Source organism: Balaenoptera ricei, chromosome 6 (genome assembly GCF_028023285.1).
Source record: "Balaenoptera ricei isolate mBalRic1 chromosome 6, mBalRic1.hap2, whole genome shotgun sequence".
NCBI classification, from domain to species: domain Eukaryota; kingdom Metazoa; phylum Chordata; class Mammalia; order Artiodactyla; family Balaenopteridae; genus Balaenoptera; species Balaenoptera ricei.
Window position 1 is genome coordinate 6,542,611 of NC_082644.1, and position 23,497 is coordinate 6,566,107.

General features: G+C 47.1%; 1 protein-coding gene across 1 annotated transcript; it reads right to left on the reverse strand.

Moving 5' to 3' along the window:
* Positions 1-654: 654 nt before the first annotated feature.
* On the reverse strand, positions 655-2,873 carry HAND2 (heart and neural crest derivatives expressed 2). The gene is made up of 2 exons (XM_059926195.1): positions 2,319-2,873; positions 655-986 (listed from the first exon to the last, which is right to left on the reverse strand). Exons 1-2 carry the CDS (start codon positions 2,871-2,873, stop codon positions 888-890), a joined length of 654 nt encoding a protein of 217 aa, XP_059782178.1. The 3' UTR covers positions 655-887.
* Between the last annotated feature and the right edge of the window lie 20,624 nt (positions 2,874-23,497).

Here is a 23,497-nt window from a genome sequence, read left to right on the forward strand (position 1 = left end):
GCCTCCTCGCCAGCCCTGCGAGGCCAGGAGCTCAAGTTGATGACTGGTCCGAACCACTGACTCTATCAAACAAAGTTAGAGGCAATCATGATAATTTAGTTTACTTCTGAATATTTTAAATATAATGAAAACAAGTATAACAGTTTTGTTTTCAAAACTCTTTTGAGGTATCCACCATTAAAAGATTGGGGTTTTGTAAAAAAAAAAAAAAACACACAGTGGTTTATTGAATACTTACAACGTTTACACCTTCAATATTAATTAAATTCCACTTAGTTTTAGAGGACGGAAGTGCACAAAACAAGTAGCTGTTGGAAACATCTTCACATAGGGAACCACCACAGATGAAACGGCAGCACTAGATACCGACCCCAACGGAAATGTTAGCGGCCCCGTTTTCTGCTTTGAAATAAAACTTTATAATCCCCAGGAATATTTATATCCAAAGGCCAAGTATTAAAGATACACTTCACATACACACTATTGTCCGCTGTCTTTATCTGGAAGGGGTTGGGGAGAGGGCACCGCTGGTGTCTACACAGCCAGGAGGAAACATTCACAAACAGAGAATCTACGAGACGCCGGGATCCCTTACCACGCGGGAGTGTCCTCTTCATATTAAAATATGGAATGCTTTTCTTCAAATATCCACTTTGTTTTAGGAGGGGAAGGTGGGGAGCGGATGCCTCGAAGGGGGGCAAAGAGAGGGAGGCACATTGCACATAAATAAACCGGATGATCCAAATGCAGGAAGTCCTCAGAGCGGAGCGCGCGGAGCTTGCCCGGAGTCCTGGGTCTGCATCCGGCTCCTGGGCCCGGCTCGCGCTCTCCTCCTCCTCCTCTTCTTCTTCTTCTCCTTCTCCTCCTCCTCTTCCTCCTTCTCCTCCTCACTGCTTGAGCTCCAGGGCCCAGACGTGCTGCGGCCAGCCCGTCCGGCCTTTGGTTTTCTTGTCGTTGCTACTTACTGTGCTTTTCAAGATTTCGTTCTGGGCAGAGGGGAGGCGAGGGGGAGAAAAGGAGAAAGAGAGAATCAGAGAGGAGACCCGGTTCCACGCCACCCCCGCGCTTTTCCCGGCCAGAGGAGAGAGAGAGCCAGCCAGGGATGGTGGGTAGGATGGTTTCAAGTCCCAGCCCCTGCAGAAGAGCTACGGAGGCCGGCCGCTGCCCTAGCTCCCGCCCGGGCCTCCAGACGCCGGCAGCGCTCAACTCCCGATCGGCAGGTTTATAAACAACCACCCGTTTTCAAGTCGTTTATGGAGGAACCGGGGGCCTTCTCTCTAACTCCAGATGTAGGGGCGCGAGCGGGGGTCATCGCAGCCCCAGCTCCGCGCTCTAAGGAAGATGGGGTGAGGTGCCCCTGCCTTGGCCTGGGCCTGTCCGCATGCAGCTCGGCCCCCGGCTCGTTTCGGCAGTGCCTCTCCTTCCAAGGCCTCTGAAAACCCCGGTTACCCGGGATCACTCGACTATGTAGCGACTAAAGCGCCATAGGCCCCAAAGAAGAAAACCTCGACAAATGGGATAATTTTCCAGGCCCTTCGTGGCAATAGCCCTGCTCTGAACACCACTACCCTCTGGGCAGCTGGTAGGAACTTGAAAAAACTAATTTTCAGTTATAATTTCGTGTTACTGTTAACAACAATTACAATGACCAAGATAATATTTACTATTTGTCTTAAAATGTACAGGCTCATGCAAACAAAACAAGAACTACCGTGAAGTATACTCATCTGGGAAGTCACATTTTAGCCTCAGTGCCAAAGAGAAAGTGCATTTTGAAGTTAAAAGTACTAACTTTATGTTTACCTTGACGTCTTCCCGGCACAGAAATCAGAACAAGCATAAAATTCTTAGGATTAGTGGCTGCCTCATTCTCAAGAGGGAGAAATGCAATCACTAGTGAAATAATTGGGACCAAGCGCTTCTGAGTAACTTATTTTAGAAATATCTGAAAGCAAGATCGGATTGGAAGCCAAATGCAGGCTCTACAGGACGGGGAATGAGGGGTCCGGGCCAGCGCGGTCGGGAGATCAAGCCGGACCCTGAGTCCGCGAGGCCCGCCCTGAGTGCCGGGGGGAGCGGCGATAACCCGCGGGTAAGATCACCAGCGCGAAGCATCCCTCTTAACCTCCTCCGCGTGCTGACACCCTCCCCCACCCCCTCCGCTTCTGCGGGAAACCATCCCGACCAGAACCTGGTGCAAGCAACCCTGGCTCAAGACGCAGCCAAAGAACGCGGAGTGTCATTGCTCAGCCCAGCTGTAAAGAGACCGGAATTCCCGGTCCCCCGTACCCCACTGCCCGCTGCCCCCTGGTACTGACCAGTTCCTTCTTCCTCTTCTCTTCTTTCACGTCTGTCTTCTTGATCTCCGCCTTGAAGGCCTCCGCCTCGCCGTTCTGGTCGTCCTTGGCCAGCAGGTCCATGAGGTAGGCGATGTAGCTGGTGGCCAGGCGCAGCGTCTTGATCTTGGAGAGTTTGGTGTCGGCGGGCACGTTGGGGATGCACTCGCGCAGCTCAGCGAAGGCGCTGTTGATGCTCTGAGTCCTGCGCCGCTCCTTGCGGTTGGCGGTGCCCCGGCGCTTCACCGGGCGCGGCCCCCCCAGGCCCGGGGGCCCGGCGCCCGGCGGCACCCCCCCGTAATGGGAGTGGTCCAGGCCGGCGGCGCCGCTGGCGTACTCGGGGCTGTAGGACAGGGCCATGCTGTAGTCGGGGGGCGACATCTCGGGGTGGCCGATGAGCCAGCCATGGAAGTAGGGGTTCTCCTCGTGGCTGCAGCGGCTGGCGGCGGCGGCGGCAGCGGCGGCGGCGGCGGCGGCGAACGGATAGCCCTCATGGTGCACCACCGGGTGGTGGGGGAAGCCCCCCACCAGACTCATCTCGCCCTCCGCGCCCCTCCACGCGCCCCAGCGTGCGCACAGTGCCGCCGCGCCCTCGGCCCGGGCCCCCGCTCCGGCGCTCGGCGGCCTCCCCCACCCCCCAGCCCCCAGCCCCCGGGCGCCCCGGCCGGCCCGGCAGCCGCAGAGGGGGCTGCTGCAGCCCGGGCCCCGGCCCCCCGCCTGGCCCGCGGGGCCCGCCTCAGCAGCGCCGCGGCCGCCGGCTCCCCATAGGGCGCGGCGAGGTGGTCCCGGCACCGTGCGCCCCTGGCCGCCGCCGCCGCCGCCGGCTCCCGCCTCGCTCCACGGCCCGCTCGCAGGCTTCTGCTTCCCGGGCGTCTGCGGGCAGGCACAGTCCTCTCGTGCTCATGCAAAGGTGCCCGGGCTCCGGCGGGGCTGCTCGGCGGAGTCGCCGGGCTCCGCGCCCCGGCCGCGCGCCCGGCGCCGCTGCTACTCGGAGTCCCGGGGCGAGTCCAAGCCGCGGCTGCAGGAGCCGGCGGGGTCGACTGCTCACTGTGAAGCTACCTCCATGCGACCCTCCCCTTCCCGCCCTTTCCCCTCCCCCCACCAGCCTGATCTGGGTTCTTGGGCGCTTATTGTTTTAATGAAATTTTTGGTTGTTGTTGTTTTGGTCCTTGAATGTGATTTTAGCTGCGAGTAACGTGTCCCGCGCTCCTCTCGGGCTCCCTCGGAGGGTTTTCAGAGAGGTCTCAGTGCATCCATTTTCTCAGATCCTCTCCTTCTTTCGGGGGGAAGGATCTAGGCCCTGCAGGCGCCCTGGAGCGCGAAGGCGGCGGCTGGGGCTCGGAGGGGTCTGCGCGGCGGCCTTGGGAGCTCCCGGGCGGCGGCGGCGGCGGCGGTTCTCCGGGACTGGACACCGTGAGGGAAACAAGAGGATTTTCCTAGCAAGATCTCCATGTACAGCTACATCTTTAGGGCCGCTCGGGTTAATATATGTCGTCAGAGGCTCCTCACGCCAATCCCGGGGCGGCGGGGGCGGCGCCTCGCGCTCTCTGCAATAAAACTTTTTGATGTTCTCCTTGCTAATTGCCGAGGTCCTCATCCAGGATTGGCTGCCCCTTCATAACCAGAAGATAATTAAAATGAGGGGGGGAGGGTTAAAAAAACTTTTTTATCAGCCGGAGGTTAATGCAAGTGTTTAACAGATGCTTCACTATTAAAATATTTTCCCCCCAAGTCGCAAATATTGAAGAATCTTAAACCAGGTACGGTATCACTCCGCTTTCTTTTCTGATTTAAAAAAAAAAAAAAAAAAGGAAGCAGATATTTCTTTTCGAAGTGTTTTGTAGGTAACCGAGGCAAGAAAACCAGAAGGCAGCGGGCGCAGTTCCGTGCGGGGCCGGGAGCAGAGGCGGCGGGCGGTCCCCACGGAGGCCCGTCTCCAGCCCAGGCGGGCGCGGGGCGCGGGGCCCGGGGTGCGGGGCGCGGCGGGGCACGGCTGCGGCTTTGACCTGGGCACGGGCTGGAAACGCCCGCCTCGGCGTCGCTGGACTTACCCACCATCCCGTTACCCAGGCCAGGGACGTCTTGGGTAGCTCATGTTATTGTGGCTGCTTTTGGAGATCATGGTGGAGACCCCGGGACCGACGGCCAAGCCGATTGTAAATACTCTTACTTCCATGTTCTTCAGGGACACCAGCCCCAGCGAAGGAAGACCTTAAGCGATTTCAAAGCGCAGGCACATCGATTCCCCGAATTTGTTGTGTGGCCCGTATCGGTGTTCCCCTGATTTAACTAGCCTGTCTGGTAAGTAACTGAATATTTTTTACAGCGTGTTCTGAGCTTATTTTCCAGTTTTTATGAACAAACATATAAATACATTTCTGCATTCCTGCCTCTGCCATAAAAGCGGGCATCTGTGGAAAGCAGGTTTAGTTATCGGAGGGGAACCATTAAACACCAGTTTAAGAGGCAGGCCGGGAGGACGGCTCGTGGATGTTTAGACTGCTGGCCTTGGTGATCTTGAACGCATTATAACGGAAAATGGATCTCCACTTGTAAGTCACCCGGCCGCAGGGCACCGGGGCCGCGGCGCCCCGAGCGGCGTGAGCGTCTCCAGAAAGCTCGCAAGAGGTTGGGGGGGGGGCGTTGGTGGACGGTGGCAGGAGCTGAAATGATCCCCGGGGCTTGGCCCTGAGCCGCAAGGGGAGGCTGATGGGTAGCTGAGGATTCCGCCCAAAGGGTCGGTGTGGAAAAGGGTGTCTACAGGAGCCCGCGGGCCGTAAATTAGAGGGAGCCCGCGCTGAGCCTGGGACTTGCCGCTGGGCCTGGCGAGGGTCGCCCAGGGGAGGCCAACTACGCTACCTTGGGCGTCGTCTCTGGCAGGCAGGCAGAGTCAGGCCCCAGGCCGCAAAGGGAGTCCCACCCAAAGGACTCAGCGAGCACAGTCCTTTTCTTGCCTGCTGCGTGCGTTTTGCGGGGCACACGGTTGGGGATGGAAGGCCAGGTCAGCACGAATAGAGGGCGGGGTTGGGGGGTACCCAACTCCTGAGCTGCCAGGGATTGGGGCGGCCGCCAGCCACTAACCCCAGAGCCCTGGGCAACAGCTTTGGGAAACATGTTTTAGGTTTTAGGTGGCCGGGCGGCAGGAGAGGGAAAGGAACCCAGAGAGGGTCGTAGAAATCCAGTCTGGGAGTCCTCATGACGGCCCATTCAGTCCCTTCAGCAAGGGGTCAGTTTCCCTGGATGCCCCCAGCAGAGGCGTTAAGGCAGAGGACAGGAGGTGGGGAGTAGCTGAAACCAGACTGGTTGGTAAGTGCCCTTTGGGCTCAGAACAAAATAGCCACCTAGAGCTTTGAACCCTCACCTTGGGTAGGTCTGCAGTTTTGAGCACAAGGAGAGTCTTTTAAAGACCTTGTTCTTCAAGGAAAGAATATAGGTAGTGTGGTCAGGGTTCTGTTTACATTTTCACCGGGGGAGGCCAACCCTGAATGTGTAAATACTGGTAGTTCGATCCTCTGACATTTGATACATTTTTAAAAAGTCTGTTTATAAAAACACATCTAGGCCTCAGGAGCAGGTAGACAAAGTAAGATGATTGCACCCTGGCTGGGAACAGATAAAGATGCAGGGAAAGTAGATGCAAGCTGCTTTCAGGCCAGGGGGAGTTTGGGGAATTGAAAGGAGGAGGAAGAGGCCAGGGAGAGGGCTGAACCAGGGCACTGGGATGCAGTGTCCACCAGAGGCGAGGGGCCTCCGTGGTAAAGGCGTCAGAACTTGCCACTTTCAGCCTTTCTCCCATGCTCTTCTCATTGAAACAAAAAATGGACGAACCCCTTCATGGTCCCAGAGAGCCTGGCAAGTGATAGAAGAGACGGACAACACGGGACAGAAAAAAGTCGTAAAAGATGCTAATCTGAACATCCGTCCTCATTGACAGTGTGATTATCAGTTAATTAATGTGATCCGAGGGTCTAGGGGTTCATGAATCTCCGAAAGCCAAAATGCAGAGGCTACAGCCCTAGAAAGGGGGCTTGGAGGCAGGGGACAAATGGGAGAACTCTAGGGTCCCTAACTGGCTGAGTTCCACTCTGGATGCACAACCAGAGTCCACTTTTTTCTGTTAGCGCTCTCTTTGGGACATTTTGCTCCGGGTCTAGTGGGATGCTGGATTCGTCTGCTGCTTTGGAAAGCTGTGAGGCAAAGATGCCGTCTCAGGTTTGCCCCCCAGTTTCGGTGGCCAGTGCCTTCTGGGGGGCTACTGATGGAGCCGGTGGTAGTGGTGGTGATGGAGGGGAAAGTGGGAAAGGAAAAGGAGGAGGGGGAAGTTCCTGGCTTAGTTATCAGCCCAGGGACCCCATCCTGGTCTGTACTAGTGTGGCCTCTGGTGTGCTGCTCCCCAAAGAGCACACATTCCGAGTACTCCAGGGCAGGTGAGACGATGCAGGCCACAGAGGATCACTGAGCAGCTGAGAAGATGCGGGCTGGGGGCCGCCTGGGGTGCCTGCAGGAGGAATCCTGCAAGGACGAGGGTGTGCTAACATCTTCCCCTTTTCTGAGGCCCTGAGCTGAGCTGCAACCAGTCTTACCTAGGCGGGGAGACTGCTTCACAGGAGGGGGGGCTGGGGATGAGGTCTGCGATCCTTGTAGCTGACGGTGTACCCACTGTGCTGCACGTTACATCTGACGTTGCAGCTAAGCAGACAGAACTGGGGTCCAGCGTTTATTCTGGGCCCGTGTCTCCTGTCTCTTTTCCCTCACTCCTACCCCTTCCCCTGGAAGGGAGTCAAAGGGCACGCGAATGGCTGCACACTCCCTTGCAAACGTTCTGGTCTTGTGAGATATTACTTTTAAAATAAATCTGGTTTAAAGTAAATATTTTCTTAAAAACTTCAGTCTGTTTTTAGGGAGAATACGGATCTTTTCGAGGTATTTATTATTTCAAAGGCGAGGGCAGTTTGTATCTTGTGTTTTGCTCATGAGAACTCAAAATAAACTGGACCTGAAAATAACCAGGCCAGAGGGCCATAAACACACATTTTATGTTTATGGGAATTATGGCTCAATTCCCTTCAGCGTCTTTCAAATCTCGTTTTCCCTTATTTTCTTAACCAACGTAGTAGAAGTGACTCTGGGCATTCCTTTAAATATCTATAATGCTCTTCTGTGAGGTGAACCCCAGAATGTGCTAAGAAGCCCAGAAAGAACATCAAACCCAGAAAGTGGCCGCAGAAGCAGTGTGTTCTTGAAGATGTCACCCCAGCCTCACCTGCTCCAAGGATGTGCTTCCTGTGACACCCTAATTGCTCCGCGTTTCTGTCTGTCCAAGGGTGGGGTTGGTTCATTGTACCTGCTGGCCACTTAGCCCCAGAACCTCTAGGACAATCTAGAACCACGCATATTGTCTGAGTGGCAGCAAGAGTCTCCCTCTAACTGGGGTTTTGTAGTCCCTCCCTTTCTTGTGTACCTTTTGGCGAGTGACAGTGGCCCCAGAAACGTGGTGGTGCTCGAAGTACACATCTACAAAGCAGAATCAAGTTTGATCGGACTCACGTCTGTTTCAGAAACGAAGGGCAGGAAGAGCTGCCCTTGGCTCTTGGGAGGTTTCATTTCTCGTGAGCATTTTCTTGTTGGATTTTGGGGTGGGCCTGGGGTATTTGGTGAGTGAGCCCTTGTCCCTCCTCTTTCCCATCCGAACAGATCTGTGGCGACAGGGCGGGGAGGGGCTGATCCAGATGCAGTGATGACTCTGGAGGGGCTGATTGCTCCGTGTTGATCAGGAAACAGTTAAGTCAGTGGAGAAAATTGGAACTTGCTGGGTGCTTGTAACCCCCCTGCATTTAGCCCTTCTCTTTCTTTCTTCTCTCCTCCCTTTCTACCTTCTTTTCCCTCTCTACCTCCTTCCCCCTTCTCTCCTTCCCTTGCTTCTAATTTGCCTTCCAGCAATACTTGGATTTACAGGGTTTTTGGTATCATAGAACCTGAAAGTGGTGAAGAATAAGACACTGGCTCATCCTTAAATAAAGTCCTTTAAGAAAAATATTTTTAAAAATTGAAATATGACTGACGTATAACATTGTGTACAATAATTAAGGTGTACACAAGAAACATCTTAATGTCCACTATGATGGGTGGTGGGAATTTGCATTTTCTCCAAATAATCAATGACTAGATCTTCATATTAACTGGCAAATGTGCTGCTGCTCTGGAGGGTCTTTATTGATGAGGGGGAACCTTTGCCAGGTATCCACATTTGTCTGTAAAGCTAAAATCCATACTCAGACTGAAGGGAACAAAAGATAATGCACATGAAGGGGCCTCACTCCGGGCGGCATGATGTATATATACATGGGAAGTGTTACTAATGTAATTATGGTGGTCCTAAGAGGTATGATAAATCTGATCTTTGCTACTTTGTAGTAAAATATAGATGGAGTTTAGAGCAGAAGTGGCGGAAGAAAATACACCTCACAGGATTTATGTCAACTACTCATTCACATTCTTGTTTCAATCAAATCACCTACACACACAAGCAATATTTTCTTCCAAGCCGGGAGGAAAGCATTCAACATGCAGAAGAGGAAGTAATTGTAATTTTGCATACACGCTCTAAGGAAATGGTAAGGAATAGACTTCAACTAGTCTGCAATACAGTCTGCGGTTCAGAATAAAATATGAAAGCAAATGGCAGCTTAAAATGCGGGGCTTTGGACAAACCACTCAAGTGACTGAAGGGTCTGTTTGTGTCTGGAAGCCCCAGTGCCTTCCCAGTTCTAACTGCAGTGTGGCTCCCATTCCTGTTCTGAAGCCTCCTTTGCAAATTCACAGAGATAGATTTCTCTAGCCCTGGCAGTTGCTTCCAAACCCTTGCTAGTTTCTTCCGGGGCCTTTGCTTCTAGACGAGGGCTCGCCAGGATGGCTAGGTTTCAGGTTAACAAAAAGAAACCGTTTTATTGTCGATATTAATGGCAAACCTCGATGTTTACAAGGCTTGGGTTCAGCAGATCAAAAGCAGCTTGGCTTGACTTCTCAATATTCTCTGGAGCTTAGACAATTAACTGCAATTTTGCTCCTAACGAAACAACACAGAGAAGTTCGTTCCAGAAACGCTGAAGGTAGTCTTTCAGCAGAGATTTTTTTTTTTAACCTGTGTACAACCTGTCAGAATCTAAAACATTTGTCCACTGAAGCTGAGCTGAGTTTTGAAGGAAACCTCCTTAAGAAAATGTGTTGGCAAAGTGTCTTCGTTTGCAACGCCACGAGCCTGTTCAGCCCTACATTCCATGCTTGCCTTTCTGGATCCGGCAGACTGAGGTCTCCCTGGTAATTTGGGTACACCGAGTCTCCAGTTAATGACAGATAATCAGCCTTTGGGTCATTCGGTCATTCTCTTATTACAAACCCCTCCTGCTCTCTCTGATCTCCTTTCAAACTATATTTCACACAAACAAATAAAGCAAGACAGGGACAAGTTCTTAAAAGAGAGAGAGAAATATTAGAAACTCCCGATACAGAACGCTACACAAGGAAAGGCAAGCTAAAGGAGGATAGGAAAGGACATCTTATCCAAATGAACATGTTGTGTACAAAACATTAAAGGAAAAGGCTCTGGATTCTGTTAAAGTGACAGAAAATTAAAATAAAAATAATTGCAGGCAGAAAAGTTATAACATAAACAGAGAAGGCAGGATGCTTGCTGGAAATGCGCAGCACCAGGAGGCGAATCTGTTGTTACAGATTATATATCTGCAGTGTGACTGGAGAGGCGCGACTTTGTTTCATTTTCCAGGAGAGAATGGATTTCTTTTTAATACTTGTGTGAGTGCCCACTTAAGTTAACACAGGCCAAAACCTCGAGGAACAAAAAATGGAATTGCATTCTGCTTCTTGCAAAGCATCCAACTTCAAACGAAGGAATTGGTTGCATACAGAAAAAGCAGAATTCCATTCAGAACACATTGAGAGACTCCACTAGAAGCGGATGACTGATGCTTTTTTTGTTTTGCTGACAGAAGGCACAGATCATTCTTGGGGAAGTACCACCGAAGCCAGTTCTCCCTGCCCCCACAGCACCCGACCCCCCCCCCCCACGGGGGTCTCCATTTGTCCAGTCTACCTTTGGCTGTGACTCCAGAAAGACAAACTTCTGATCGGCCAAGGTATATCTCTGACCACATCCCTCTGGGAAAAGCCTGGGAACGTGTAGCTCTAATAAGAGCCCTGGGGAGAGTGCCCCAGTGCCATTTTCCTGCCCCTGCCTGCCCTTAACCGTACCTTTTGGCCCAAGTCCAGGGCTCCTGAAAGGTCAAAGTCTAGCCGCTGGTGTCGTCTGCAAGCCCTAGGTTTTCAATCCTAAGAGAGACTGGAACTTATTGCTCAGGACTTGATCCACTCAAGTTCTCCAAGTCAGAGGGGCAGCTGGGGGATCAGCAGGTGACGAAAAGTGTGACCCCTACATTGTCCTCAGCTGTGTGTCTGGCACCCCTCGACTTGCCAGCGGAGCTGGCAAACAACCCATGTCTCTCCCATGTTAAAGAATCCACACTTCTTGGTTTCTTCTAGGCCCAGCGTAAATGCCACCTCCTCCAGGAAGCCTTTCCAGGTACGGCTTTCCTTCTCTCTGCTCCCGCAAATCAGGTCTCCCTTCTTCTGAACTCCGTTCTGATGCCCCCCCCCACCCCCATCTTCTCTCTGGTAGATCTCTGGGCACACATCTTTCCCCTCCTGTGACTGTGGGTTCCCTGAGAGCCCAATCGAGGCACTGTACCCAGTAGGTGCTTAAACAACTTGCGTAAAGGATGACAGAGAAATCTGGTGAATTCCGCGTATCCCAGTTGCAATCGGATTGCAATTTTCTTTGTTTTGAAAGCGACCAAAGCTAGCGGCGGAGGCGGACGTCGTGCCGAAAGGCACAGACCTTCATCGCCAAGCCCTCGGGAGAAGCAGGGAAGGCTCCTCGGCTGGACCGCGCGTCCGAGGGCTCCGCATCGCCGGCGTGGGATGGAGAGTGGGGACCCATCCTGGCCTGGTCTCCCCTGGCCCCTCCGCCTCCTGAGCTGTGGAGCCAGAGCTGGCCGGGTGGACTCCGCGGACTGGTCTCTCTAAGCCTTGGTTTCCGCATCTGAGCAATGGGGTAGCCGCGCCGGCCGCGAGGATGCGCACGAAAGATGAATGAGATCAAGGCGCGCGCGGGGCTGGACGCCGGACACACAGGCTGCGCGCAATAAATGTGTGTGTGCTTTCTCTTCCTTCCTCTTGCGTATCTCGCCTTCCCTTCCAGCCGCCGGGACCCCCAGCCCGACAACCAGGGCCGGGTCGCGCCGGAGGGCGCCACCGGGCCTCGGGGCGCCAGCCGCGCGGGCCGCGGGCGCCGGGGGGAGATGCGAGCGCGGGCGGAGTTTAGGCCGTGGCCGGCGGGAGGTCACTGCGCGGGGCGGGACGGGACGGACGCCTGCTCCCCCTTCTACCCCCGCTCGGCTCCGGGGCTTTTCGCCCGAGGCGGGCAGGAAGGGGTTAACGGCGCCCCTCCCCCCCCCCCCCGAGCTTCCCTCCCGAGGTCTCATTAGGGAACCCTCCCCGCTATTTTCAACATTTCCTCAATCAAGGGCCTTTAAATAGAGCTGCACAAATTGGCGGCAAAAGCGTAGATCTTGTCACGATTGAGACCAATCCAATATTTCAGCCTTGTTTGCTTTGCAATTACGGGCAGGCTTGTGGCTTCGGTGCCACCGGGGCAAATCTGCCGCCGCCCGCTTTCTCTCCGCACCGGGCGGCGGAGGAAGGACCCGCGGAGCCGGCGCGGGGAGGGGCGGGGGCGGGCGGAGAGGAGGCGGGTAGGGGGCCGGGCCGGGGGCCTTTCCTGCACCCGGTGCGGAGGCGCGCGGAGCCGAGTTGAAGGGCTTCTCCTACCCGGCCGAGCGGCTGGGGCGCACCTAGTGGTAACGCACCGTGCAGCGCGCACGTGGAGTCCAGGGTGTGCCCTTGCCCAGCTTCCTTTCTCCCCTCTTCCGTTCCCCGCTCTTCTATCCCATCCCATTTTCCTCCAGTACTTCCAGGCGTTCCTGGATTTCCCGCTCCCTCTCGCTGTTAAACCTACTGGCCGGCTCCGTGCCGTTTTCCATGGCTGCTTATTCTAGTTTGACTTTTTGTACAAAGTCACTTTAACTCGGCTGCAGGAGGAGAAAGCTCCAAGGCCTCTGGCCCGGCTCCCGCGGCCGCCCAGTCCTCCTTGAACCTGCTCGTTCGGCCACTGCGGGCCAGCCTAGTTGGTCTCAGCAGAACAGTAGTTAACTCGAACCAGGTCTTAAGCCTTATATTTCACAGACAATTATATCTTGGCTGCTGTTTCACAAAATTGTAATATTTGCTTTATACCGAGGAGCATTTTTAAAGTCAAAAACAAATACTACATTTCAAAAAGAAAGTATGATAATAAATCTCTTTTTATGGATTCTCTCTGTATACGTGGAAACCACATGATTTAACTCCTCGACCCCCGCCCCTTCAGGCGCAGCTGAAGTTATACAGATACCGGCTTTTAATACACAGTCTCTGTGTCTGGGGGGAGGCACCTGCATTTGTCACGTTCAGTATAGTTTCCAAGATTTCCCACCCCACCCTGACCCGTGTAGCTGAGTGCAACAAGGATTATAATATAATTAGGTGTGAGATGTGAGGTCCATTTTCACACGAATTCAAGAAAGATGGGCAACACGGGTAATTAATCCACAGTTTCATATTATTTTCTAAATGACTACCCATTTTTCTCTCCTGTCCAGATGGGAAAGTTGAGGCAAAGAAATATTTTTATGAGACTCTGGGGGTGCATATTAAAATATGCTTCTAATGCATTAAGGACCTACATTTCTTTGCTGGTGCTTAGAAAAGAAATCCATAGCTGTTCTTGCCAATTAGCAATCTCTTTTAGGCTTTTTTTTTTTTTTTTAATAATCCCACCTTCATTCTTCTAGATTGTCATGTTTTGGTTCTCAATTTTATTTAAAGCAAACTTCAGAAATGATGGTTTCATGAAATTGTGCGATGACAAAGACACAGAATAATATTTCAAGTCCATGAGTCATGCACACCTATGTGTACCTCTCTTGCAGTTTTCTAGCTGATTGCTTTAGTATGTCTATAAGAAATACAAAGCAGTAGCTAGAAAGAATTCTCTCTTCACCAAAAGAATTGGTTTGACATATTATTCAGTGCACAAATTATATTACTTTCATGTGTGTTAATCTGTTTGGTATTAAAACTGCTAGAGTGTTTTAAGCATTAACATGTTTTACCACGCCACTTTCAAATTCGTGATCTCAAATAATTATAAAGGTTTTGATGTTAATCCCACGTTAAGTGAACAACTATGAAAATACCCTGAAAGCATTATTATGCTTATATAAATGCCAACAAACACAACTGTACGGGGAACACGATTACTTTTTATCTGACATTATCCTATAGGGATATACATTCATTTCTTTTTAAATCAGAGCAGTTTTCAATTACTTTTTAACAGATTTTTTTTCAACACAGCATTTTGCAATGCCTACAAACCACAGCAACTTTGTCCTGACAGATAGATATTTTTCCTTCATTGTTATTCATTAGCTTCTTTGCAAACTCACAATAATAGAATAATATAAAAAATATCAAAATATAGAAAACAATTATTAGACTCTACATATTTATTTCAGTAAGCTAATGTTATTAAAATTAAAAACATGTGCCTGGCATATAAATGTTTCTCTAAGAATTCTTTTTTGGATGCATAGTTATTATTTTTTAAACCAACTCAGATTTTCTAGTACTGATTTTTTCCCTCTAAACAGGCATTGCATTGTTTTAAACAGTAGCTCCTGGAACAGTACCACCCTTAGTATTTTAGACTTTCAAACGACAATTGGAATTGGATAAATACTTTCAGCTGGGAGCACTTTCCTAATACCTTTGTAGGTAATAGGAGTCACTACTTGTGCTGGGTGACAAACAGACAGTGAACTGGACATTCAGATTCTACCCTTTGTAGAACCTACCAGAAAATGGAGTTTTCCTATAAGATTGCTGTGGTCCATCTAAAAAAAATGCTGTGAAGATGTAAAATCAGAGAAAATGAGTGAGTGCTTTTTCTCATGACAGTTATGAAATGATGGCTTAAAGAGGGATGCAAAATTTGACACAGGAGGAATGCAGAAACATAAAATCTGAAAAAGAAAGTTTCCTCAGGCAGCATCTGGCTCTTTGTGTATAACAGGAGAGGCATGAGTTGGATCTGCAAAACCAAATAGATTGAGTTTGTTTGTTTCAATTCAGTGATTTTTAAAATAGATTTTTCACTGAGTGAAGAAGACCCATCAAGGAAATGTATACAAATTCTTGTATATAGAAAATACTAACTACCTTGATTTTTCATATTGGGTTAAAATATAAGGACCTTTAAGCTACTATACCACTGTTCTTTCTAAATGAATGCATGTTGTCATAACTGGTGTCAAAAAGCATTGATTTTTTTTTCAAATTGGTGTTAAACTGGAGTAATAAAGTATATCCATGAGAGGATTTCCATAAACTCCAACTTGTGGAGAAAACGGTGAAAAAACTTTTTCAGGAAGAAACCAGGCAACTTTAACTGTTATTAATCTGGGATAAATAAAGTGAGAAACTGCCTCCTTACATTCCTAGTAATTCTTTCTGCTTTTCCAAACATTGTTAAGTTCTCTGAATCTTGTGCTAGTCAAGTCAAGGTGATGTTAGCAATAAAATTACAGAATCTAATCAAGTGGCTATTTTTGCTTTATTACAAATATAAATTATATGTGGGCTGTTGAAGTGCTTTTTCTTTGAAAGCTGAATTTTCCCTTTTTCAGATACAGTGATGTTTAATGAAGTGTTCATAAGAATAAATATGATGGTTCATCAAGGATAAAATAGCTATGTCAAAAAAGTGGCATTTGAGTCCACTTGGTGTGGGCTGTGCTTTGTAAATTATAGTGCTTTTAAAATCACAACCTAGGTATTTGTAATGAGAACATCTGAGAAGAGAACTCAAGTGACCTCAGTGTACACAGGCAAGAACATCTGAATATGAGGAAATAACTAGATCACACACTGAATTTTTCTCATTGCCTTGGATGCTAGGAGTTTTAAATTATAACCCCAGATACATCTGAACAAATAGTAAGCCAGACACATTTTATTGTATTATTGTTTATACCCTGCTTCATGTTAGAAATAATTTACAGCAGTTTTTTTTTCAAGGATTGGTAAGATAAATTTTTCAAAATCTCTTTGTAAGAATAATTCCTGTAAGTATAATTGTAATTTATTTTGTTTATTACAAGATCAGTGATGTGCTCTGGTAAATATCTGATCCCAAGATGAAGCAACATCACATTTGGAATGAGACAAATTTGAGAAATTAATTTTGAGTACATTGTAAAGAAATCTTAGTACATACAAATAAAGCTATTATTATGCATGAAGAGTAGCATAACACAGTGATTAAGAGCAAGGAGGCACAATTTTGAATCTTGACTAGAGCAGCTATCAGCATGTGATCTTGGGAAAATTACTTAACCATCCTTAGCTTCAGTTACACTTCTGTACAAGGTGGATAATAATCGTCTTATCACAATGTCATGATGAACATGTGGTGAGATGATTCACATGAGGCTCTTAATTGAGGGTCTGGCATACAGTAAGTGCTTAATAAACACTAGCTCTTCTCTTTGGCATAGCTGTACAATGTTAAAGACTAGCATGCCAGGTACATTCCTGAAAGCTGCAGAATGTGGGGATGTTGACAGCCCATGGACTTCATAGAGATTTGTATCAGGAGATTGACTTCCAGACCTCAAGGTTGACGGGGTGAAGGAAAAGTCTTCTGTCTGTCTTTAGAGGCTCTAGAAAGATATGGGGAGGTGGTCTTAGTGAGAGCAACCTGCTAAACTGGCAGAGGAAATCTACCTGCATGCCATCTTGGCCATGTGTGGTGGTCTGTTGGTGTCTAACGCAAAGGTCTAAACTAAGAGAAATGACATCTGAAAGAAATAGGATAGGTCAATGGTCTCCTCATTGATTTAATTGTGCACCCCAAGAGTAAAACATTTAAAGTATATTTATTGGCAAATTATATATCTGCACTACTTTACTGATATATTATGTACATTATATACCTTTGCAAAAGCGAAACTACAAAAGGGCAAGATAAAGAAAAATTAAACAATAGGTTTAAATATTTAAAGGTGAGATGCAGCCTTATCAGTTGTGGATGCAAATCCACACTTTAAGTAGCCTCTGGTCACTTAAAAATACTTTAGTTGACTTACTGTTGGATTCATGTTGTCTGTGTTTCTGCCTTGTTTCATGGCTTTAGGACTAAAGTGCTTAACTTGGAGCCAGAACAGTATCAATTCTGTCATTTTCATTTTGATGGCTTCTGCCTGTATTCTTTCAATTATCTTCAATACAAGGTTCTTCGCAGGAAACTTTTAAAGCCCTTTGTCCATTTGGTGAAGGTTGGTTTAGTTGCAACTGGATTATATAATCTGCTTCCACCTAACTGAACCGGATAAACCATAACACATCTCAGTCAAGCTCATCTCTGTGAGCTTGTGGTGGTGTTACTGAGTCCAAGATGGTATTGCTCACCGCACAACAGGCCAATAAATCAAGAGATGAGGTGTTGGGGCAAAGAATAGCGACTTTATTTGGAAAGCCAGCAGCCCAAGAAGATGCTGGACTAGTGTCCCAAAGAACCATCTTACCCGAGTTCGATTTCAGGCTTCTTTTACTAAAAGGGAAGGGGGGTGTGGCTGGTTGTTGCAGACTTCTTGGTGCCAGAATCCTTTGTTCTTGCAGCTGTCCTGTTAGGTGTGGTTACAATGTTTCAATAAACCTCCAACAAGACAAATGTTATTCTCTGTTCTGCAACTTTTTATCTCTATATGAATAGGAAAATGTTATACCTTTAAAGGTCAGAGCCTTGAGAATGGGCTATCCTGTATATTTCAGGCAACAGGTAACATTCTTTTGTGATTAACTTGTAGCAAAAGCAACAGAATACAAAGGTTAAAGTAAAAGAAACAGATCCAGTATGGAGTCAGATTTGTTCTTCCCTATTACACTTGGGGGCACTGTTAGCCCCTCTGCCCTTCAGATCTCCCCGACCCCTGGGTACCTGGGACAACTGTTGATGAAGACCAAGTGAGGGTGTTGGTGAACTCATTTCTAATTGTTTATCTAAAAACAAAAGAGAATTTGTACTCTGGTCTTCTTGCACCCCATTCTCTGGGGCGTCACCATCCTAGACTCAGAAGTCATTGTGGTTCCTGCCATTTTTCTACCTTGACATTCTATGGCAGAATGAATGAGACCCTTTGGCGCCCTGGACTTTGTTTTCTATAACTTGCCTTATTCTGCTAGCCATGTAGTTGTGTAGCTCTTCACTGTTTACAAGTTGCTTTCACATAGTTCTTTCATTTGAACTCAGCACCTCTGGAGGGCAGGTAAGGCAGGTCTGATTCTGTCCATTCTAAAGATGAAGAGATGAACCATCAGTGGCGTTGACTGGAGATGTAAAATAATGGCCCAAGTTCACACAGTCAGTAGGCGGTAGATCTGGGTTTGAACTTGTTTCCTGAAAGCAGTATCATGCCGTTTCTGTTCCATCATCTTAACTGAGTTTTAAACTATATTCATATTCGCCTGAATTGAGGTGAGACAGAGCTATAAAACTGAACAGAAGCAGTGATTCTAAGTGGTTCTGGGAACGGATTGAGAGGAAGCATGTTGGTTAGAATATATGAGAATCAAACGGAGTGATGTAGAGGAAAGGAATTAGCATTCATTGAACACTTATTTATTTATTTTTTTTAAAAGGAACCACCAGAGAACAGTTTATTTATTTATTTATTTATTTTAGAAATTCACGTTCTTTTATTTATTTATTTATGGCTGTGTTGGGTCTTCGTTTCTGTGCGAGGGCTTTCTCTAGTTGCGGCAAGCGGGGGCCACTCTTCATCGCAGTGCGCGGGCCTCTCACCATCGCGGCCTCTCTTGTTGCGGAGCACAGGCTCCAGACGCGCAGGCTCAGTAGTTGTGGCTCACGGGCCTAGTTGCTCCGCGGCATGTGGGATCTTCCCAGACCAGGGCTCGAACCCGTGTCCCCTGCATTGGCAGGCAGATTCTCAACCACTGCGCCACCAGGGAAGCCCCTGAACACTTATTTTATCCTTTGCTCTATATACACATTATTACTTTAATATAGTTACTTACCTGGAAGGAGTAGTTTTTACATATCAGGAAATTGAGGTTCAGAGATGTTAAGTAATTTGTCTAAAGTACAGAGCTTTTAAGTTGTAGAGTTTAAACCAAAGCAAGCTAATGTTTATATATATATAAATTATATACATATTTAATCACTGTGTAGTGTTAAAAATAACAAAATATGTTAAATTTGGAAGCCTTGCTAGCAGTTTTTTGTCCTAAATTGGATTTCTGGCTTTGGCTAAAAATAAACCATGACAACACCACATGCTAATGAGGATGCAGAAAAAATGGATCACTCATACACTGCTGGTGGGGAGAAAAATTGGACAGCCAGTCTGGAAGACAGTTTGGCAGTTTCTTAAAAAGTAAACGTGTAACTACCATATGACTCAGCAGCTGCACTCCAGAGAATTTATCCTAGCTCAGTGAAGACTTAAGTTCACACAGAAACCTGTGCGTGAATGTTTATAGCAGCCTTATTCACAATAGCTCCAAACTGGACACAACTCAGATGTCCTTCAAAGGACACACAAACTGTTCACCATTTTGTTAAGTTAAGCATGTACTGTTAATTGTAGTACATCCATACCCTGGAATACTACTCAGCAATGAAAAGGAATAAATTATTGATAAGCTCCACAACCCACATGAATCTCGGGGTGGAAAAGCCAACCCCAAATTTTTGTATGCTGTCTGGTTCCATTTATGTAACATTTTTAAATGGCAAAATTATAGAAATAGAAAAAAGATTAGTGGTGACTAGGGGTTAAGGAGCCAAGAGGGTGGAGGGAAAGTGGGCGTGGCTATAAAAGGGCAACAAGAGGGATCCTGGTGATGGAAAAGTCCTATGTCTTGACTGTATTGATGTCAGCATCATGATTGGGACATTGCACTATAATTTTGCAAGGTTAGGAAAAACTGGGTAAAGCGTGCATAGGATCTCTATCATTTCTCACAACTGCGTGAGAATCTACAAGTACCTCAACATAGAAAGCTTAATAAAAAAGTGGGCTGCCCTTCAGTGAATTCAATCCCATGCCTTCCAGATCACCTGCAGATTGAGGAAGGTTGAGATTATGAGTCGGAGGCGTGAACTTTAAGGATGATGATGTGATACCACACAAACTCTTCCAAATCTATTCCCTCCGATGATTTTTATTACTGATTGTAGTGCATTCTTACTGCTATTTTAGGGAAGCATAAAAATGCCACCTCTCTTTTCATAGGACTTCTGCTTTATAAACCGTGGTGTGTTTTTTTAATCCATCAGGATTTACACACTAGAAGAAGAAACGAGACCACATCGGATCTGATTGTCTCAATCTATTTTTAAGTGAATCAGAGAAGAGTTTTTATTACCCTTTTTTCCCTTTCCTACTTATTTTTCTTCTTTTTCCCTTCTTCTATTCGAATCCATATTTCCCAATATCGTACTATGTAATCTGAAACACAATGTGTGCATATTACAGATGGAATTAGTAATGTCCTTCCTAAAATGGGAAATATAAAGATATACTGAATCTCCGAGGGTAACTTACCATTTGCACTATGCCTGGATGTTGTTTCTTTTGGAGAGGAGTAGTGGAGATTATAAGTGTAACTAAAAAAAAAAAAAATCTATTGATGATTTGTTGAGACAATAAAGTAACAGCAGTATTGCAGGGGGCTGATCTCGCTTTCCCAGGCCACCAGAGCAGCCCCAGGGCCTCTGCTAACACCTGACAATGCCGGAGAGTGATTTAGTCACTGCAGAGGAGCTGCCTTCAATGACAAATAGGGGTTAAATTGTGAGAATTTCAGGACACATTTTGGGGAAGGATTAAATAAATCAGGGGACTTGCTGACAGCAAATAGTATCTTTGAGAGGCTGATTTGAAACACAGAATCAGAGAATTGAGATGAATCCCAGGTGGTCGTTGGGAGCTGGATAAAGTCCCAATGAGTTGGCTGACTTAAGTCTTGTCTTTGTCTCAGTGTCATTAAATAGTCTTTAAGTGATGCCTTATTAATTATCACCTTAAGAAGAGATGATGCACATACAGAGGTGGAGTTAAGGTATGTTAATCGAGGGAACGATATTTGTAGTTCATTTGAATGATTTCCCTCACGGTAGAGTTAAAAGGCCCTAGAACTGCCTCTTTATAATCTTTCCAATTCTATCACTGTTTGTGTTACTATAACACATCTTTTCCGAGGAACTTAAACGTACGTTCAATTTTTAACTGTCAGAATGAGAAAGAGTTTTTCATTCTGACAATGCATTTAAACATTTATTCTCTTCAATGGTGAATAATAAACTTTACTCAAGGATGCCACTGTTGGATGTTGAAATGAAGCCTTTTACGTCAACTAGCTCGCCGTGGAACGAGAGATGCCAAGGAAGGCGATTGGTAGCACACAGTCTGAAAAAAAAAGGGCATTTCCAGCTGCTTACTAGGAGGAAATGGCACGGTGGAAGGGGAAGAGGCTGTGAGACAGGTGAATACCAGGGAACAAAAATTCCTAGTTCCACATCTATTCAAGACACTTTAGAATGGCTGGGCTGCCTCACTTCATAGTTTTCCCAGACCAAATAGACAAAGGAAAAACAAACAAAAAAACCGAAAGCAAGCAAAATCCTGAAAACAACAACAGCACAACGAAAACTTTAATTCGAGCCAAAACAAAAATTGGGCTTTTATGAGGTTGACTTGAGGTCAGGAAAAGAATGATAAACTTTGGAGAGGAAGAAAGAAATCATCAAAGCCAAGAGAAGCTCAAAGTGGAGTTTAATAGCAGCTATCGTATTGCGCCCAAGCCTGGACCACTCCTGCTGCAGCTGTTTCATTTTAAGATGCTCCGGTTCCCGATCCCACTCACACAGCCCTCCACCGTGACCTGGGCGCACACACCCAGGCACCCGGGCCGTCCTAGATGACTGAAACCCCCCGGAGGATGACTGCAGAGGCAGTGTGAGTGGAAGCAAGGAAACCCAACATAGCAGTTTACTGAATCACATCTGAGGCCAAGCCCAGTGAACAATTAACAATATTGGGGATCTCCTGGTACCTGTCAAAATTGTAGTGATGGTATTTTGTGCAACTTATGCCCGTGTGAGGAAGTTATTTTTTCTGTTTAATATCAATGGACCTTGGGTAGTAACTTGGATACAACTTTAAAAAACTTACTTAAGGACAGAAGTGGTTATAAGCTTCTCACTCTGGAGGATCTCTTTATTTTTAAATTTTATTTATTTATTTATTTTTTTTAACTTTTTATTTTATATTGGAGTCTAGTTGATTAACAATGTTGCGTTAGTTTCAGGTGTACAGCAAAGTGATTCAGTTATACATATACATGCATCTATTCTTTTTCAAATTCTTTTCCCAATTAGGTTGTTACGGAATATTGAGCAGAGGATCTTTTTAAACACTGCAAGACATTAGGCCTTTTGCAGAGTTCATATTATTGAGGGGCAAGCTTTGTCTTCCTCTTCACAAAAGGAGGATGATTTGCTGTAGGTGTGACTGTTCCCACCGGGCAGTGAGCGCCTCCAGGACAGCATAAAGTCCTAGAAGTTGGGCAGGGCCACCCTACACCAGGAATTAGAGGTTCGGAATAATTAATAATAATAATGATAGAAAATATAGTAATACTATGTGCCAGGTCCTGTTCTAAGTGCGTTTCCCATATTAACTCATTTATTTTTCATAGTTACCCACTAAGGTACAGTCGTGACCCCTATTGTACAGCTGAGAAGCTGCAGCACCAAAGTGTTCCAAGTCACACAGCTAGTGAGCTACAGGCAGGAGGGAAACCCACGCTTACCCACTGACGTTCACTCAGGCGCTCGATAAAGAGCAGCTGATGTATGACAGGTATTGGGTTCTCTGCAGGCAAACTAGTGAATCCAGATGGATGTCTCTGCCTTCTTTGAGCTTATCACCTATTGGGCATAAAGGCTAATGACTTACTGTGTTGTGGGAAGTTATTAGGCCATGTTTGTATGGCATGGTGATTTTGATCTAAGCTCCTTCATACACACAGGGAGCCCAAGTCCTTCCTGCACAGCCACGGCTGTCTTCTCCCTTCCGCTCCCCACCGGAGTGGTTCCTTTCCCTGGAGTACGATGTGTGTCTCAGGCTAGGCGGTCAGGCTCCCCGCCAGGATATGACTGCACCGGTAACAGTGGCAGTAGGGGTAGGAGGTGGCGGCAGGGTGATCTTTGAATGCGTTGCTTTTCTTGTTTTTTTTTTTTTTTTGGCCATGCATGCCACACAGCTTGTGGGATCTTAGTTCCCCGACCAGGGATCGAACCCGGGCCACGGCAGTGAGAGCACAGAGTCCTAACCACTGGACAGCCAGGGAATTCCCTGAATGCATTGCTCTTAACTCAAAACTTTGTTTTGATGTATAGCCATACAGCTCTGGAATGTGACTCTGGGATCACCCACTCAGAGATGGCCCCTTGAGGGGGTTTTGAGAAACTCCAAGGGCTCTCTTTTATACAAAGGAGGGTCCAAGCTACTTTTTCTGAAGTATAGTCACATTTATTTTCTTGGACCTCTGCCTAAACAATTCTGTCTGGATCTTTTGGAAACCTTAAGATGATTCAAAGTCCGAATTAAGCAGAATCAATTACAGGAGGTAGATCTGAGCCTAGTTTTTGAGACTTTTATCTTGAATTCCATCTGGAATCTGCTCCAGGATATAGGCCTTTGTGATTATGGGTTGGGTTCCCAAGTTCAGGTGGATGGAATTTATTCATTCATTCTTCAGTCGATGTTTAATTGAGTGCCTATTTTTTTTAAATTAATAGCTATTTTATTTACTTATTTATTTTTATTTTTGGCTGTGTTGGGTCTTCGTTTTGTGTGAGGGCTTTCTCTAGTTGCGGCAAGCGGGGGCCACTCTTCATC